Source organism: Homarus americanus, unplaced genomic scaffold, assembly GCF_018991925.1.
Source record: "Homarus americanus isolate GMGI-L3 unplaced genomic scaffold, GMGI_Hamer_2.0 scaffold32929, whole genome shotgun sequence".
Classification (NCBI taxonomy): Eukaryota; Metazoa; Arthropoda; class Malacostraca; order Decapoda; family Nephropidae; genus Homarus; species Homarus americanus.
Window position 1 is genome coordinate 15,295,421 of NW_024737097.1, and position 19,245 is coordinate 15,314,665.

At 44.9% G+C, this 19,245-nt stretch overlaps 1 protein-coding gene across 4 annotated transcripts in view; it reads left to right on the top strand.

Moving 5' to 3' along the window:
- Positions 1-5,400: 5,400 nt before the first annotated feature.
- The window catches only part of LOC121873237 (transforming acidic coiled-coil-containing protein 3-like), a 133,592-nt gene continuing 119,747 nt past the window's right edge, over positions 5,401-19,245 (top strand). Inside the window, exons 1-2 of one of the 4 annotated variants that reach the window (XM_042376614.1) lie at positions 5,401-5,605; positions 6,180-6,206. In XM_042376614.1, the coding sequence (XP_042232548.1) occupies positions 5,522-5,605; positions 6,180-6,206 (111 nt within the window). In that variant the 5' untranslated portion in view covers positions 5,401-5,521. The remainder of the gene's footprint in view (positions 5,606-6,179; positions 6,207-19,245) is intronic. The other 3 variants (XM_042376616.1, XM_042376617.1, XM_042376615.1) reach the window with 3 other exon arrangements.

Sequence of the window (19,245 nt, forward strand, 5' to 3'; positions counted from 1 at the left end):
GTAAGAGGTTGTACATCACAGTATGAAGGTTGAAACAGTGAATTATGTACTGTAGTGTAGTGATGTTATTTGTAGTGTAGTTTAGTGATGTTATATGTAGTGTAGTTTAGTGATGTTATTTGTAGTGTAGTGTAGTGATGTTATTTGTAGTGTAGTGTAGTGATGTTATTTGTAGTGTAGTGTAGTGATGTTATTTGTAGTGTAGTGATGTTATTTGTAGTGTAGTGTAGTGATGTTATTTGTAGTGTAGTTTAGTGATGTTATTTGTAATGTAGTGTAGTGATGTTATTTGTAGTGTAGTGTAGTGATGTTATTTGTAGTGTAGTTTAGTGATGTTATTTAGTGTAGTGTAGTGATATTATAGTGTAGTGTTGTGATATTACTGTATAGTGTAGTGTAGTGATATTATAGTGTAGTGTAGTGATATTACTGTATATTGTAGTGTAGTGATATTATAGTGTAGTGTAGTGATATTATTATGTAGTGATGTTATTGTTTAGTGTTGTGTAGTGATGTTATTGTGTAGTGTAGTGTAGTGATGTTATTGTGTAGTGTAGTGTAGTGATGTTATTGTGTAGTGTTGTGTAGTGATGTTATTGTGTAGTGTAGTGATGTTATTGTGTAGTGTTGTGTAGTAATGTTAGTGATGTGTGTAGTGTAGTGTAGTGATGTTATTGTGTAGTGTAGTGTAGTGATGTTATTGTGTAGTGTTGTGTAGTGATGTTATTGTGTAGTGTAGTGTAGTGATGTTATTGTGTAGTGTTGTGTAGTGATGTTATTGTGTAGTGTTGTGTAGTGATGTTATTGTGTAGTGTAGTGTAGTGATGTTATTGTGTAGTGTAGTGTAGTGTAGTGATGTTATTGTGTAGTGTAGTGATGTTATTGTTTAGTGTAGTGTAGTGATATTATTGTGTAGTGTTGTGTAGTGATGTTATTGTGTAGTGTAGTGTAGTGATGTTATTGTGTAGTGTTGTGTAGTGATGTTATTGTGTAGTGTAGTGATGTTATTGTGTAGTGTTGTGTAGTGATGTTATTGTGTAGTGTTGTGTAGTGATGTTATTGTGTAGTGTAGTGTAGTGATGTTATTGTGTAGTGTAGTGTAGTGTAGTGATATTATTGTGTAGTGTAGTGTAGTGTAGTGATGTTATTGTGTAGTGTAGTGATGTTATTGTTTAGTGTAGTGCAGTGATATTATTGTGTAGTGTAGTGTAGTGATGTTATTGTTTAGTGTTGTGTAGTGATATTATAGTGTAGTTTAGTGATGATATTGTGTAGTGTAATGATGTTATTGTGTAGTGTAGTGATGTTATTGTGTAGTGCCGTGATGTTATTATGTAGTGTAGTGCTGTTATTGTGTAGTGTAGTGTTGTTATTGTGTAGTGTAGTGCAGTGGTGTTATTGTGTAATGATTTTATTTACCCCAAACTACCAATACCCTTCGTTTGCACCTACACACAGTACACAAAGTAAACAATACTATAGATCTCGCCTCCTACACCCTCCTCGTCTCCTACACCCTCCTCGTCTCCTACACCCTCCTCGCCTCCTACACCCTCCACGCCTCCTACACCCTCCACGCCTCCTACACCCTCCACGCCTCCTACACGCTCCTCGTCTCCTACACTCTCCTCGTCTCCTACACCCTCCTCGTCCCCTACACGCTCCTCGTCTCCTACACCCTCTTCGTCTCCTACACCCTCCTCGTCCCCTACACGTTCCTCGTCTCCTACACCCTCCTCGTCTCCTACACCCTCCTCTTCTCCTACACCCTCCTCTTCTCCTACACCCTCCTCGTCTCCTACACCCTCCTCTTCTCCTACACCCTCCACGCCTCCCCACCCCTCCCACCTCCCCCCCCTCCATCTCCCCACCTCCTCATCTCCCCTACACCCCTCCTCATCTCCCCCCACCCCTCCTCATCTCCCCCCTCTCATCTCCCCTCTCCCCTACACCTCCCACCTCCCACCCCTCATCCCCCCCTCTCCTTCTCCCTACACCCCTCCCACACCTCCCCTACACCCCTCCTCATCTTCCCCACCTCCTCATCTCCCTCCCCACCCCTCCTCATCTCCCTACACGCTCCTCGTCTCCTACACTCTCCTCGTCTCCTACACCCTCCTCGTCCCCTACACGCTCCTCGTCTCCTACACCCTCTTCGTCTCCTACACCCTCCTCGTCCCCTACACGTTCCTCGTCTCCTACACCCTCCTCGTCTCCTACACCCTCCTCTTCTCCTACACCCTCCTCTTCTCCTACACCCTCCTCGTCTCCTACACCCTCCTCTTCTCCTACACCCTCCACGCCTCCTACACCAGACTGTATCACTTCCCTGAACCTTCACACACATACACTTACTAAATATACCTGTGTAGTTGTTGCGCTGCGGGGAGGATACGAAGACACTACCGGGTTATTGAAGACACGTTGAAAACTACTGAGAGAAGGAGAGAGAGTGTGGTAGGGGAGAGAGAAAGGGGGGAATGAGAGAGGGAGGAAGAGAGAGAAGGGGAGGGGAGAGAGAAGGGAGGGTAGGTGAAAGAGAGGGGGAAGGGAGAGGGAGAATGAAGAGAGGGGAGAGAGGTGGAAGAGAAGAAGGGGAGGAGAACGAGAAAGAAGGGAAGGAGAGGTTTTGTAATGAGGATTTCTTAAGTTACCCCTGTAGCGTTATTGGTTTTCTATAATGCAGGTATTCCAGCAGCTACTGCCGTGAATAATCTCCACCCCAGCTTCTCTCTCCTGAAGATTGAATTGAATTGAAACAGTTTATTTAGGCAGAAAAATACAGATACAGAATGGATAATAATAACAATATTAACATGGCTGAGCCAGTTGAGAACCTGAGCTCTCTTTAAGGCACCTCATATATACTGTACTACACATTCGTATCAAGATTAACCACCCTAACGCTATTTTGCAGGGGGTGGGGGGTTAGGTTAGGTTAAGTTAGGTTAGGTTAGGTTAGGTTAGATTAAGTTAGGTTAGGTTAGGTTAGGTTAGATTAAGTTAGGTTAGGTTAAGATAGGTTAGGGTATGTTCGGTTTGGTTAAGGTAGGTTAGGTTTGGTTAAGGTAGGTTAGGTTAGGTTAGGTTAGATTAAGTTAGGTTAGGTTAAGATAGGTTAGGGTATGTTAGGTTTGGTTAAGGTAGGTTAGGATAGGTTGGGATAAGGTAGGCTCGGTTAGGTTAAGTTAGGTTAGGTTAAGATAGGTTAGGCTAGGTTAGGTTAGGTTAAGATTGGGTTAGAGATTGGGTTAGGTTGGGTTGGGATGGGGTGGCTCAGTTGTTAAGTTAGGTTGAGTTAAGATGGGTTAGAGATTGGGTTTGGGTTAGGTTGAGATGGGTTTGGGAATTGGGTTAGGATAGGTTGGGATAAGGTAGGCTCGGTTAGGTTAAGTTAGGTTAGGTTAAGATAGGTTAGGCTAGGTTAGGTTAGGTTAAGGTAGGTTAGGGTAGGTTAGGTTGGGATAAGGTAGGCTCGGTTATGTTAAGTTAGGTTAGGTTAAGTTAAGTTGGGTTTAGGTAGGTTAGGTTAGTGTCGTTTTTAACCCAGTTCTTCTTGTATGTAATCACTAGACTTTCTTGCTTGTTGTGTTGTCTCGGTTATTAAGTTTCCCCGCCGTCAGCGCCACCGTCACCCCGGGTCCTTCCAGCAGCTTGTAATAGATTATTTTTCGTGAGTTCTTGTGTTTTGCCATGACCTTGAGGCTTGAGCTGAGGCGCTTAACGTCTGCTGTAGATTTTCACTTTGGTGTGTGTGTGTGTGTGTGTGTGTGTGTGTGTGTGCGTGTGTGTGTGTGTGTGTGTGTGTGTGTGTGTGTGTCGGCACTGTGTGTGTGTGTGTGTGTGTGTGTGTGTGTGTGTGTGTGTGTGTGTGTGTGTGTGTGTGTGTGTGTGTGTGTGTGTGTGTGTGTGTGTGTGTGTGTGTGTGTGTGTGTGTGTGTGTGTGTGTGTGTGTGTGTGTGTGTGTGTGTGTGTGTGTGTGTGTGTGTGTGTGTGTGTGTGTGTGTGTGTGTGTGTGTGTGTGTGTGTGTGTGTGTGTGTGTGTGTGTGTGTGTGTGTGTGTGTGTGTGTGTGTGTGTGTGTGTGTGTGTGTGTGTGTGTGTGTGTGTGTGTGTGTGTGTGTGTGTGTGTGTGTGTGTGTGTGTGTGTGTGTGTGTGTGTGTGTGTGGTCGTCGTGTCGTCGTCCATTAATCTCGTCCGTCGTCGTCGTCGTCGTCGTCGTCGTCGTCATCGTCGTCATCGTCGTCGTCGTGGAAAACATAAAATGATGATAAATATTATGATGAGATATTAACAGCAGTAAGAAAAGACTATATACAGCATATAACTCTAAAAGAAAATTTATTTCCTTCTATTTTCTCTCTCTCTCTCTCTCTCTCTCTCTCCACGCAGGTATTGTAATATATGGTTGAGTTTCTGTTAACATTAATGCAAATTAACATTTTCTATGGTGATGTTTTCAAGGGGGGACTTGGCTGAGGCGGGCAGTGGCAATAGATAGATAGATAGATGGATAGATAGATAGATAGATAGATAGATAGATAGATAGAAAGATATTCGTTCAGTTAGATCGTCATGCAATTTTACAACTATTTGGTGATTCTTTACGTTACAGTGTTTGGGTGATTCTTTACGTTACAGTGTTTGGGTGATTCTTTACGTTACAGTGTCTGGGTGATTCTTTACGTTACAGTGTTTGGGTGATTCTTTACGTTACAGTGTTTGGGTGATTCTTTACGTTACAGTGTCTGGGTGATTCTTTACGTTACAGTGTCTGGGTGATTCTTTACGTTACAGTGTCTGGGTGATTCTTTACGTTACAGTGTCTGGGTGATTCTTTATGTTACAGTGTCTGGGTGATTCTTTACGTTACAGTGTTTGGGTGATTCTTTACGTTACAGTGTTTGGGTGATTCTTTACGTTACAGTGTCTGGGTGATTCTTTACGTTACAGTGTTTGGGTGATTCTTTACGTTACAGTGTTTGGGTGATTCTTTACGTTACAGTGTCTGGGTGATTCTTTACGTTACAGTGTCTGGGTGATTCTTTACGTTACAGTGTCTGGGTGATTCTTTACGTTACAGTGTCTGGGTGATTCTTTATGTTACAGTGTCTGGGTGATTCCTTACGTTACAGTGTTTGGGTGATTCTTTACGTTACAGTATCTGGGTGATTCTTTACGTTACAGTGTCTGGGTGATTCTTTACGTTACAGTGTCTGGGTGATTCTTTACGTTACAGTGTCTGGGTGATTCTTTATGTTACAGTGTCTGGGTGATTCCTTACGTTACAGTGTTTGGGTGATTCTTTACGTTACAGTATCTGGGTGATTCTTTACGTTACAGTGTCTGGGTAAATATGTTACAGTGTCTGGGTGATTCTTTACAGTGCCAACATTTCAGTGAGCGATCATTAGCACATCATATACTACTACCACACTACCACACTACCACACTACCACACACACTCGTATCTAGAACCACACAGTTCTGTCTCTCCCTCCTGCGTGTGGTGGTGGTGGTAATGAATGGAGATGTGTTGGACTGGGACGTCGGCTTTCAACTCTTGTGTTTCATAAGACAAGCCATGGGAATTCGTCACGCCAAGGTAGGTACTCACTGTATTATTTTTGATATTACTGTATTTTTATGTATATATTGCTCAGTATTGTGTTTTGGTCAATACAGTTAAATTTTGTATTTATTAAGCCTAGTGTCTGTATCTGTATTTTAGTATATTTATACGGTGAAGTCTTGCTGTATCACTGTATTTATCTAGTAATTCAAGTGACTTTAATTATATATTTTGTATTAATTTATAATACAAAAAGTACTTGACCAACCCACTGTATTTTGAGGTGAGTTGTAGTTTGCTTTTGTAGTAAATTTCAGTATTTTTTGTAATATAGAAGTTATATTTATCCCATTATATAGTTTTATTGTATTATTTTGTATTTTGGGTAGATTGACGATACAGGAATTCTAGTAAAGTAATTATTTTTTGTACTTTTCTGTATTTAGATTGTTCAGGTGTTAATCCTGTTCTTACCGTGTCTGTGTGTTAGTGTAGTGTTATTATTGTTATTATTTTGTCTATATGCTAGTCTTGTGTTGTTATTTATGCACGTGTTGTGATAGAATGGTTGTGTTGTTGTCTTTACCTCATTTATTTACCTCAACAGCTCGGGTTGTCCTGCAGATCAGCTAAGGTAAGTCTGTACACCAAACGATAACTTGTTACACCGACACACGATATTGTTTAGTTTATTCCCAAGTATTATTTTTCCTAGGATGTATTACACTTGTTTCTGTCTATCTCAAGAATATTTTTTTTCCTTGGATGTATTACACTTGTTTCTGTCATCTCGTTTTTTTTTTTGTTATTGTTTTGTATTCAATTTTTTATTGTTTCTGTCTATCTCAAGAATTTTTTTTCCAGGATGTATTACACTTGTTTCTGTCTATCTCAAGAATATTTTTTTTCCTAGGATGAATTACACTTGTTTCTGTTCTTTGATATGAAAATTAACGAAATACGGCATCTTTCCCGTTGTTTTGATGGATGAATTAGATTAGAATGTTGTTTAAGTTTATAGATGATTATGATGATAGTGAAAAGAGATGTTGAGTGATATCAAGACCGGCCGGCGAGTTGAAGAATTGCTACGGCGAATCTGTTTAATTTAATCTTTTTTGTCATTAATGAATTTTTTGTGAAGATATTTTCCATTGTTTTTATTAATGTTTCGGGGTTTGTTCTTATTGATGATGATTTAAATAGAGATTAATTAACTCCTTACGGCTATACGATTTTAGTGGTTTAAGAGATGAGGTGATAGGGGGTAGGAGGTTGTGTGTGTGTGTGTGGTGTGTTGAGTCTACACTATTATTTGTGTGTGTGTGTGTGTGTGTGTGTGTGTGTGTGTGTGTGTGTGGTGTGTCTACACTATTATTTGTGTGTGTGTGTGTGTGATTATTTGTTTAATAATAATAATAATTAACGGTTTATTGAAAAAGTTCTGCAGCCCGAAGGCTGAAAATATACATTGGACAAAAACGACTTATTACATACAAAGACATGGGGTGGGTGGGTCGTTTAACAAAAGCTTTCATTTCCGAAAGGAGAAGGAACAATGATTGAACATACAAATTATTATAGTTTACAGTTGATGGCCCGGGTCTGGGCTGGTCATGGGGACACCATGTGGTCAGGTGTTCACGTGGTGTAGTAACTCGTCTTCGGGTGTTGTGTGTGTGCGTGTGATTATTTGTTTGTGTGTGTGCGTGTGTTTATGTGTGTGCTGTGTATGTTTATATGTGTGCGTGTATATAAGAACTCAGGAAGAGATGAACAGACAGACAGACAGACAGACAGACAGACCCACTGAAGGCTTAACTCATCACGTTACCTCTGTGTCAACATAAAACAAATAATATATATCACTTCAGATCGTCATGACTCTGAAGCAGATTTACATAATGGTTCATGAATTAACTCGGTTTTAATTTAATCCCTCGTGTGCCAATAACGACATACATAAGCTGCTGCTGCACACTAACCCCCTCTCTCTCTCTCTCTCTCTCCATTGTAGTGTGAAAGGAAACTATAAAGACCATTGTTGTGGTGCTGCCGTTGTGGTGCATAAAGGCGCTTCATTCAACACAAGACCACAATGGTAATAATAAGGTCTTGTGGCGTCTGTTCTTGGCTTATCTTTGGTGAGAGTTATTTAACGTTTCACCTTTGTTTGTATACCTGTACTGTCTATGTATTTTGTTTGTACACCTCTTTCCCCCTCTCTCCCTCCTCCTCTTTCCCCCTCTCTCCCTCCTCCTCTTTCCCCCTCTCTCCCTCCTCCTCTTTCCCCCTCCCTCCCACTCTCCTTTCCCCTCCTTCTGTCTCTTCCCTCCCTCCTCTTCCCCTTCCTTCCTCCCCTCTCCCTCATTTTCCTCCCTAGGTGATGGCACTCAATGGCAGTGGCACCTTGGCACTCTGACACACAGCTGGCGTCTGTGTGACTTCCTGTGAGAGCGAGGACTCACCCTGGCCACACACACACACACACACACACACACACACACACACACATCAAGAGAGGAAGATAAGTGGTTGCGATGAGTTAGTGGTTCCTCAGTGCGTTAGTTTGGATGTCTTGTTTTAGTTTGAGGTCGTCCTTGATATGGTCGACCTTGTTCTGGTCGTCCTTGTTATGTTTGCCCTTGTTACGGTCGTCCTTCATGCGGTCGTCCTTGATACGGTCGTCCTTGATACAGTCGTCCTTGAGATAGTCGTCCTTGATACGGTCGTCCTTGATACGGTCGTCCTTGATACGGTGGTCCTTGATGCGGTCGTCCTTGATACGGTCGTCCTTGATGCGGTCGTCCTTGATATGGGCGCCATTTGTTAGGTGAGGGAGGGGTGAGGGCCAGGGAGGGGGTGGAGGAGGAGGAAGAAAGAGGAGGGAGGAGTAGGAGGAAGAGGAGGAGGGGAGGGAGGGTAGGTCAGGAGGATGGTGTGGTTAGGAAGAAGAGGAGGGAGGGGAAAAGAAGAGAAGAAGAAGAAGAGGAGGAGGAAGGAAGGGGAGGGAGGGTAGGTCGGGGAGGTGGTGTGGTTAGGAAGAAGTGGGTTACTAGACTCGACCTACACCCTGGAGGACGGGGGACGATCCCACCCTACCTGCCCTGCTCTCACTCATAACTTGTACCCAGGAACCTGTAACCTGTACCCAGGAACCTGTAACCTGTAACCTGTACCCGGGGACCTGTAACCTGTACCCGGGGACCTGTAACCTGTATCTGAGGACCTGTAACCTGTATCTGGGGACCTGTAACCTGTAACTGGGGATCTGTAACCTGTACTTGGAGACCTGTAACCTGTACCTGGGGACTTGTAACCTGTATCTGGGGATCTGTAACCTGTACTTGGGACCTGTAACATTGTACCTCGGGACCTGTAACCTGTACCTGGGGACCTGTAACCTGTATCTGGGGATCTGTAACCTGTACTTGGAGACTTGTAACCTGTACCTAGGGACCTGTAACCTGTACCTAGGGACCTGTTGTAAACCCTACCCGGGGACCTGTAACCTGTACCTGGGACCTGTAACCTCCCTCTCTCCCTCGCCTCAATGAGATGACCTCTGGGTATTCCCTCCCTCCTCTTCCCCACCACCCCCTCCCTCTTCACCACTATCCCCTCCTCTTCCCCATCCTCTGCCCCCACTATCCCTCCTCTTTCCCTCAATTATCCCTTCTTCACACACACAAGAAAAGTTTATTTCTGACAATAGTGTGTGTGTGTGGGGGGGGGGGCACTGAGACACCACCGTTGACAACTTAGGTAGAACAGAGAGTTAGAAGGTATGTCTGGTAATGCTTCAGCTTAGAGGGTGGAGTTAGTAAGGGAGTGTTGGAGGAATGAGGGAGAGATGGTGGTGATTGTGGTCGGGGTGTCGGAAGGTTTCTGGCAGCCCGTGAGTGTGTGTGTGTGTGTGTGGTGGTGGTGGTGGTGGTGAGGGTGGTGGGGAGGGTGGGAGGAGAGGGGTACCAGAGCGACATCTAGCTTGGGATGTGTGTGTGTGTGTCACCTGGGCTGCTGCTGGTCTGGTAGTGGTAGTGTTGTTGGCGGCGCGGGGCAGGAGACGTCTTCGTGATACTGCTGCTCTCTTTCTCTCTCTCACTCCTACTCCCTACAATCTCTCACTGGTGGTAGTTCTCAACACATGATTGTACGTGTTGTGGCGATGAGTAACAGTGGTGGTGGCCGTGACTGAGTGCCTTAACGTTATCTACTGAAGTGACGTATCTCCTGAGTGTGTGTGGGAGGCCGTGACGTAGACATTTGGAGGCACTGTACTTGGACCTGGGGCTGGACCTGGGTATACTGTACTGTCACACCTGGTCGCTTGGTATTTAGATATTTCGTCACCATCTGCTGCTGTGTGACCTAGGGAGGGGGGGGGGCGGGTGGGAGTACTCTCTCCTTGTGTGCCTCCGACAGTAGCAGCGGTGAGACGTATTGTGTGATACAGCTGTTAAGTGTCCAGAAAACTCGGCACAATTCACTTTAAGTTGTGGCAGAAGTGAGTGAGTGAGTAACGGACGGAGAGTTGAGTGAGTGGGCAGTTAAGAGGCCGTCACTCGTTCGTAGGTCAGTGGAGTACGTGGCGGCCTTCCCTACCCTACCCTACCCTATCCTGGCGAGGCGTGGGACACATTCCTCACATTGGACGCCGCGTCTCCACACAAACACACCGAGGAGAAATATCCACAATGTATTCTCGGGAAAATCCTTCAACAACCTGAAGGTGTACAGAGTAAAGACCTCGACCCACAAACCCCAGTGTGTCAAACGTCATTCCTGGGTCACTGTGGTGCGATATTGTGCTCCGTGGTGTGGTAAAGTGCCTCGTGGTGTGGTAAAGTGCCTGGTGGTGTGGTAAAGTGCACCATGGTGTGGTAAAGGGCCCCTTGTGATAAAAGGCCCCGTGGTGTGGTAAAGTGCCCCGTGGTGTGGTAAAGTGCCCCTTGGTGTGGTAAAGGGCGCTGTGTCTAGATAAAGGGCCCCGTGGTGTGGAGTGGTCGCGCTGGCTCCTATAATTATTATTCCTCATCAACCTTCCGCGTAGCACCACCACCACCACCACCACAACCATGGGCAGGAGGAAACACAAGAACCACAACAACAAAAAGGTATAGTCCCGCTTCATTACCTGCCTGCTTACCTGTAGAAGACGTTGGTTATAGTACCTGTGTACGTGTGTTCAGATAAGGACGGGGTTTAATGCTGGTGGTGGACATCCGGTGAAGCTTGTGTGTGGTAGACGAGAGAGATGTGGGCGGGGTGTAATGATTAGGATCTATGCCTCTCCTTCTGTCTGTCTGTCTTTCTTTATTTCTGTCTGTCTCTTTTTGTCTCTCTGTGTCTGCCTGTCTGTCTCTTTCTGTGTATTGAGTGATATGTATATTAACGACCCTCCCTCCCTCCCTCTCTCTCTCTATATCTCTTTCTCTCACTCCACTCTCTCCTCCCTCACTTACTCCATTTCACTCCACACTCTTCTTCCTCTCCCTTTACCTCACTTCATTCCCCTCCTTCCCTCCTCTTCCTCATCCTTCCTCACTCCACCGTGTGTGTGTGTGACCTGCACTTTCACCATGATTCTCCGTAATAACTGAGTAACCCTCGTCGCTGTGGGTTTTGCATTCTTACTCGTACACTTCACACACTCGCGTTGTCTTTTGTAAGTTTATTGTAAATTACTTGTCTATTAATTTGTTTACATGTTGGCAACAGTTCAGGGGAGGAGTCACAAGGGATCACCTGAAGATTAGTCTCCCCAGCTTATTTCACCTGTTTATTAAACACCCTGACGCTACCTGGGGAGATTAGGTTAGGTCAGGTTAGGTTAGGTTAAAGTTAGGTTAGGTCAGGTTAGGTCAGGTTAAAGTTAGGTTAGGTCAGGTTAAAGTTAGGTTAGGTCAGGTTAGGTTAGGTTAGGTCCTGTGGTTCGGTGGGAGGTTAGGTTAGTTAGGGTTAGGTTAGGTTAAAGAAGAAGTTAGATTAGGGTTAGATTAGGTTAGGTTAGGTCAGGTCAGGTTAGGTTAGGTTAGGTTAAAGTTAAAGTCAGGTTAGGTCAGGTTAGGTTAGGGTCAGGTTAGGGTCAGGTTAGGTTAGGTTACATCCTCAGGTGACCATGTTCACAGATTCTCTCTCAGACATCAAAAACAAGATAAGCAACGAGTACTTCTCCTCCTCTCACTCTCCTCCCACCTCCTTCTCTCCCACCTCCTTTCTTCCTCCCACCCTCCTTCTCTCCTCCCACCTCCTTCTCTCCCTCCCACCCTCCCCCTTCTCTCCCACCCTCCCTTCTCTCTCCTCCCACCTCCTTCTCTTCCTCCCACCTCTCCTTCTCTTCCTCCCACCTCTCCTTCTTCTTCCTCCTCCCACCTCTCCTTCTCTTCCTCCCACCTCTCCTTCTCTCTTCCTCCCACCTCCTCTTCCTCCCACCTCCTTTCTCTCCCTCCCACCTCTCCCTCACACCCATAAGTATAACCCTCAGTCTGCTTTACCTAGCCTGGGAACACTGCATCTCACCTGACGACACAAACAACTGTGTGAGACAATGTTGAGCGACAGTATGGTGACAGTATGGGTATAGTGACAGTACCGGGTATGGTGACAGTACCGGATAGTGACAGTACCGGGTATAGTGACAGTACCGGATAGTGACAGTACCGGTTATTGCGACAGTATAGTGACAGCATAGCATATAGTTATGGGTCGAGTCATTTCTATACGACCAGGAAACACCATTATAATGTGGTCTACTGAAGTCGTGGGTCGTTCCTCTCTAGTAGTACAACCCGGAAATACCATTAACCCGACCCGACCCATCCCCGTCTCGCGACACACCAACGCTGAACCAGACCTGTATGACGGGTTTTAGTTAAGTCTTCATCGTGTTGGTTTTCAGTCTGGATATATTATTACACTCGGGGGCAGTAGAGGTGGACGATGAGGGGTGTGGAGGGAGGGTTGGAGGTAGTGTGGGAGGGAGGGTTGGAGGTAGTGGGAGGGAGGGTTGGAGGTAGTGTGGGAGGATGGGTTGAGGTAGTGTGGGAGGGAGGGTTGAGGTAGTGTGGGAGGGAGGTTGGAGGTAGTGGGAGGGAGGGTTGGAGGTAGTGGAGGGAGGGTTGGGGTAGGTGTGGGGAGGGAGGGTTGGAGGTAGTGTAGGAGGATGGGTTGAGGTAGGGAGGATGGGTTGGAGGTAGTGGGAGGATGATGAGGTAGGTGTGGGGAGGTTGGAGGGGAGGGAGGTTGGAGGTAGGTGGGGAGGGAGGTTGAGGTAGTGGGGAGGCTGGTTGAGTTAGTGTGGGATGGTGGGTTGGAGGTGGGAGGATGGTTGGAGGTAGTGTGGGAGAGGTTGAGGTAGGTGTGGGAGGATGGGTTGGAGGTAGTGGGGAGGATGGGTTGGAGGTAGTGGAGGATGGTTGGAGGTAGTGTGGGAGGGAGGGTTGGAGGTAGGGAGGGGAGGTTGGAGGTGTGGAGGGAGGGTTAGGTAGTGGGATTGTGGGTTGGAGGTAGTGTGGGAGGAGGTTGAGGTAGTGTGGGAGGAGGGTTGAGGTAGTGTGGGAGGATGGGTTGGAGGTAGTGTGGGAGGATGGTTGGAGGTAGTGGGAGGGAGGGTTGGAGGTAGTGTGGGAGGGAGGGTTGGAGGTAGTGTGGGAGGGAGGGTTGGAGGTAGTGTGGGAGGGAGGGTTGGAGGTAGTGTGGGAGGGTCATATCTACCAGGTATCATATCAACCAGGTGTCATCTTAACCAGACGTCATATCAACCAAACGTCATATCAACCAGGTGTCATATCATCCTGTAGTCATACCATCCAGGTGTCATATCAACCATGTGACATCAACCAGGTGTCATATCAACCAGACGTCATATCAACCAAACGTCATATCAACCAGGTGTCATATCATCCAGGTGTCATATCATCCAGGTGTCATATCAACCGGGTGTCAAATCATCCATGTGTCATATCATCCGTCATATCATCCAAGTGTAATATCATCCAGGGAAGATTATTACTATAGTTACCCATTCCGTTTTCTCTGGTCGGTCACACATATAAACACACCAACACCTGAGAGTTATGGCGGGAAGTGTATCGGTGACTCGTGTAAATAAATACAAAGTCTCTTCCTTGGTTCTAGTGGTGTGTTATAGGGGGTGAGGGCCATTTGTGTGTACTGTAAGTCGCCTGTCGTAGGTTGTGTCAGCTGGCTCTACACACGCTCCATCTTGTCTATTGATCTGTGCAATCATAGAGTACATACATACACATATATGCCACATATATACAGTACACGCACACATATACATACCACATACAATCATACTTACAGTACATGTACACACACACACACACACACACACACACACACACACATCCTTGATCACCGAAGGGTCAAGACGTTTCTGGAGCTGCTCTGGCGGCTGCCAGGTCAACTGTTATGTTGGCCCATACCCCAACTCCTGAATCCCTCCTCCCCACCGGAATATCAACAAGTTCACGCCAGAAGTTACTATGTCATTTCGTAAAGGAATGGAACCGGTGTTGAACAGTGATGAACAGTGATGAACAGTGCTTAAGCCAGGAAAACAACGCAACAGCAACAGTAATAGCTGAGTATGGTACCCACATGTTTGCTGGTCACTACATCCTTGACCACCGAAGGGTAAAGACTTACCTGGCGCTCCTCTCGGAGCAGCCAGGTCAACTGTTATGTTGGCTCATACCAACTCCCTCCCCTGAACCCTCCTCCCCACCGGAATATCAACATGTTCTCGCCAGAAGTTACTATTTCATTTAGGAAAGGAATGGAACCAGTGTTAAACAGAGGTGAACAGTGCTTAAGTCAGTGAGAACAACTCAACAGTAACAGTGGTACCCAAGTTGACCTTCACACAGTGAGGTCCCAGGTACCCAGTGATAACGGCCCGTGAGACCCAACTACCAGCGATGTGTTAATCCGTCTACGATAGGAAGGCCTGGAACCACACCTCACTCATATAACACCATCTGTGAGGGAATTACTACACCACGTGAGGCCCCTCATAACACCATATGTGAAGGAGTTACTACACCACGTGAGGCCCCTCACAACACCATCTGTGAGGGAATTACTACACCACGTGAGGCCCTCATAACACCATATGTGAAGGAGTTACTACACCACGTGAGGCCCCTCATAACACCACCTGTGAGGGAATTACTACACCACGTGAGGCCCCTCATAACACCATCTGTGAGGGAACTACTACACCACGTGAGGTCCCTCCTTACACCATCTGGGAGGGAGTTACTACACTACGTTTTTGCTGTTCAACACCTACATTAATCTGTATGTTCACTGTATGTTCCTTTACCTTTCTCTAACGAAGGCTTTTGTTAAACCACCAATGTATGTAATAAGTCATTTATGTCCAATGTATATTTTCAGCCTTCGGGCTGCAGAACTTTTTTAATAAACCGTCAATTATTATTATTATTATTATTATTATTATTATTATTACACCTCAGTCCATGTCACTTACGTCACCTCCACTGTATACATTAATCTGTGTGTTCACTGTATGTTCCTTCTCCTTTCTCTAATAAAAGCTTTTGTTACCCGCCCCCCTCCCCCATATTTTGTATTTAATAAGTCATTTATGTCCAATGTATTTAGGCGCGAAACAGGTAAACACTGGTTTGGAAATAGATTAGTGGATGAGTAGAACAAGTTACCAAACACCATTATTAGCTCGAATACGCTGGATAGCTTCAAACACAGGTTGGATCAATATATATGAGTGATAGGGGTTGGGTGTAAACTGTTAATTATTATTATTATTATTGATTTATTTATTTACACACACGTACGTTCTGTTTATGCGATGTGTCTAGTGAAAGTTTTCTGTACTGCTACTTCTGTGTGTGTGTGTGTGTGTGTGAACATAAGAACATAAGAATGGAGGAAACTGCAGCGGGCCTATTGGCCCATGCTGGGCAGTCCCGTTTACACCCAACCCCTATTGCTTATATAATAATAATAATAATAATAATTAACGGTTTATTGAAAGAGCTTGGCAGCCAGAAGGCTGAAAATATACAGTTACATATTTGGGGAATGGGTTACGAATTACAAATAATATACAAGTAACATAAGTGACACAAATAAGACATATAATAACTAGATGGGGTAAAGCTCAAACTACAGTTCATTTCAACATAGTGACAGTGCAAGGAGTAGTGTTTACTGGGAGTGAATACACTGGTTTATGACAAGTTATTGATAATTTTTACAATGGTTGGTTTCCAGGCTGTTCTTATAGCGGTGATCAGTTCGTGCACGTATGGGCTGGATGCGGTTGTGGTGTCGAACAGCAATTCCTCGGACTAGGGATCTCAGGTGGTGGTAGAGTCGGTGTGGCGATGTGGTGGCGGCTTCTTACCAGAATTTACGGGTGATTGGTAGTGATGGTCAGTGAGTCGAGGGTCGGTGTGTTGAGCTATACGATGTGTATGGTACAGGAGGGAAGATAATCTTGCATGCCCTCTTGCACCTAGGTGTTTACGTTGTGTGGCATTTAGGGAGGAAGACCAGGTGGGGGAGGCATAGGTGAGCTTGGGAAGTATGAATGTTGTGTAAACACTGAGGAGCTCGTGTGCAGGAACTCCGAGGGACTTGAGTCGGCGGAGGAAGTGGAGACGGAAACTGGAGGATTTGATAACTTCACTGACGTGTGGTTTCCAATTTAGTTTGTTGTCTATAAGCATCCAACCTATGTTTGAAGCTATTCAGCGTATTCGAGTTAATGATGATATTTGGTAACTTGTTCCATTCATCCACTACCCTGTTTCCAAACCAGTGTTTACCTATTTCATGCCTAAATCTAAATTTGTCTAATTTAAAACCATTGTTACGAGTTCGCTCCTGGTTGGATAGTTTGAGTACCTTTGTAATGTCCCCTTTGTTTAGCCCTGCCTTCCACTTATACACCTCTATCAGGTCGCCCCTCGCTCTACGTCTCTCGAGGGAGTGCAAATTAAGATGCGTTAACCTGTCTCTGTACTCAAGGTTCCTAATGCCTGGGATTAGTCTTGTCATTCTCCTCTGAATTCTTTCCAAGGATTCTATATCCATTCTGTAATACGGTGACCAGAACTGAACTGCGTAATCCAGGTGTGGTCTCACAAGAGCAAGATACAGTTTTAGGATGACCTCGCTAGTCTTGTAACTAACACTCCTTTGTATGAACCCAAGTACTTTATTAGCCTTGTTACGAGCAAAAACACATTGTTTACTTGGTTTAAGGTTCCAACTTAACATTACTCCTAAATCTCTCTCGCAGTCGGATTTCTCTATGGCATCGTTGTTCATCTGGTATCTGGTTTCCCTGTTTGCATCTCCTATACTGAGTACTTTACATTTGTCCACGTTGAATTTCATCTGCCATTTTTCAGACCATTCGAAAAATTTGTTTAGATCTTTCTGTAGTTTTGCGGAGTCCTCGTCAGATTTATTAACACGTCCTATTTTAGTGTCATCAGTAAATTTGCTTATGTTGCTGTCTATGCCGATATCTATGTCGTTTATGTATATAATAAATAATAATGGTCCAAATACTGAGCCTTGGGGAACTCCACTTGTGATGTTGCTCCAATGGGACTTAATGCCATTAATGCTCACTCGCTGTTTCCTGTCATGTAACCACGCCCTAATCCATTTAAGGATATTACCTTTGATGCCATGTGCTTCTACCTTTCTAATTTGTCTTTCGTGGGGGACTCTGTCGAAGGCTTTGCTAAAGTCGAGATATACCACATCATAATTGTGCCCCTCGTCCACCGATTCGAAAACTGATGAAAAGAATGTTAATAGATTAGTTAGACATGAACGTCCGTTTGTGAAGCCATGCTGGGAATCATTGATCAATCGGTGCTTCTCCAGGTGATTTCGAATAGAGTTTGAAATGATTGCTTCCAGTAATTTGCCTACTATTGATGTTAGACTGATTGGGCGGTAGTTAGAGGATAGTGATCTATCCCCCCTTCTTGAAAATCGGTATTACATTCGCTATGCTCCAGGATTCTGGTACTACACCTGTTTTTAAGGACATGTTAAACAACTCTGCTAAGGGCATACTAAGCTCTTCCTTACATTCCTTTAATACTCTGGCGAATATCTCATCGGGACCAGGTGACTTATTTGGCTTTAGTTTGTCTATTTGCTTACTAACATCGCTACTACTCACTACTATCTCGCTTAATTTGTTTTCTTCACTATCCCTGGATAGAGTCGGCGCCTCGGGTATCATGTTTAAATTTTCGTGGTGAAAACTGTTGAAAAATATTTATTCAAATTATTGCTCATTTCTCTGTCGTTATCAGTGAGCTCACCGGTATCTGACCGTATTGGTCCAATCTTTTCTCGTGTTTTAGTTTGATACATTTGGTAGAATCCTTTGGGGTTTATCTTCGCCTACCTTGCTATCCTTACCTGATTATTCCTCTTGGCTTTCCTAATCTCGGTTTTAACCCTACTCGCCAATAGCTTATAATAATCCCGGAGGTAAATTTCGCCACGATTTATCCTTCTACCTATAGCCTTCCTTTGGCCAATGATGTTCCTTAAATAATCATTTATCCATTTAGGGTCATTGTTGTCTGATCTGAGTTTTTTGTATGGTATGTTCTGCCTTTGTGCATTAAGTAACTCATTATTTAAATTGTCGTGGAACTCGGCAATCTCAGATCTTGTTATCAGGTCGGTGTCATCTGTCAGGTTCACGGCCAAGCGCGACACTCCCTCTGTCAGTTGCCTCTTTAAACTGTCAAAGTTTGCCCTTCTGAAATCTGGAATTTTCCTTACGTCTGCCCTGAAAATCTAACTGGAATCTAATTTCTTTGTGATCGCTATTTGCAAGTTCGTTCCCTATCTCGACATTGCTAATGAGGTTTTCTCTGTTTGACAGAACTAAATCGAGTATATTATTACCCCGGGTGGGTTCGGTTATATGTTGACTTAGGAAACAGTCCTGGATCGTCTCGAGAAAATCCTCTGATTCTGAGTTACCTGTAAGGTCAGTCCAATCTATTTGGCCAAGGTTAAAGTCGCCTACTATACAGACTTTGTTGTGTATGGAAGCCCTGCGCATTTCATCCCAGGTAAGTCGCTCATTGTGTGTGTGTGTGTGTGTGTGTGTGTGTGTGTGTGTGTGTGTGTGTGTGTGTGTGTGTGTGTGTGTGTGTGTGTGTGTGTGTGTGTGTGTGTGTGTGTGTGTGTGTGTGTGTGTGTGTGTGTGTGTGTGTGTGTGTGTGTGTGTGTGTGTGTGTGTGTGTGTGTGTGTGTGTGTGTGTGTGTGTGTGTGTGTGTGTGTGTGTGTGTGTGTGTGTGTGTGTGTGTGTGTGTGTGTGTGTGTGTGTGTGTGTGTGTGTGTGTGTGTGTGTGTGTGTGTGTGTGTGTGTGTGTGTGTGTGTGTGTGTGTGTGTGTGTGTGTGTGTGTGTGTGTGTGTGTGTGTGTGTGTGTGTGTGTGTGTGTGTGTGTGTGTGTGTGTGTGTGTGTGTGTGTGTGTGTGTGTGTGTGTGTGTGTGTGTGTGTGTGTGTGTGTGTGTGTGTGTGTGTGTGTGTGTGTGTGTGTGTGTGTGTGTGTGTGTGTGTGTGTGTGTGTGTGTGTGTGTGTGTGTGTGTGTGTGTGTGT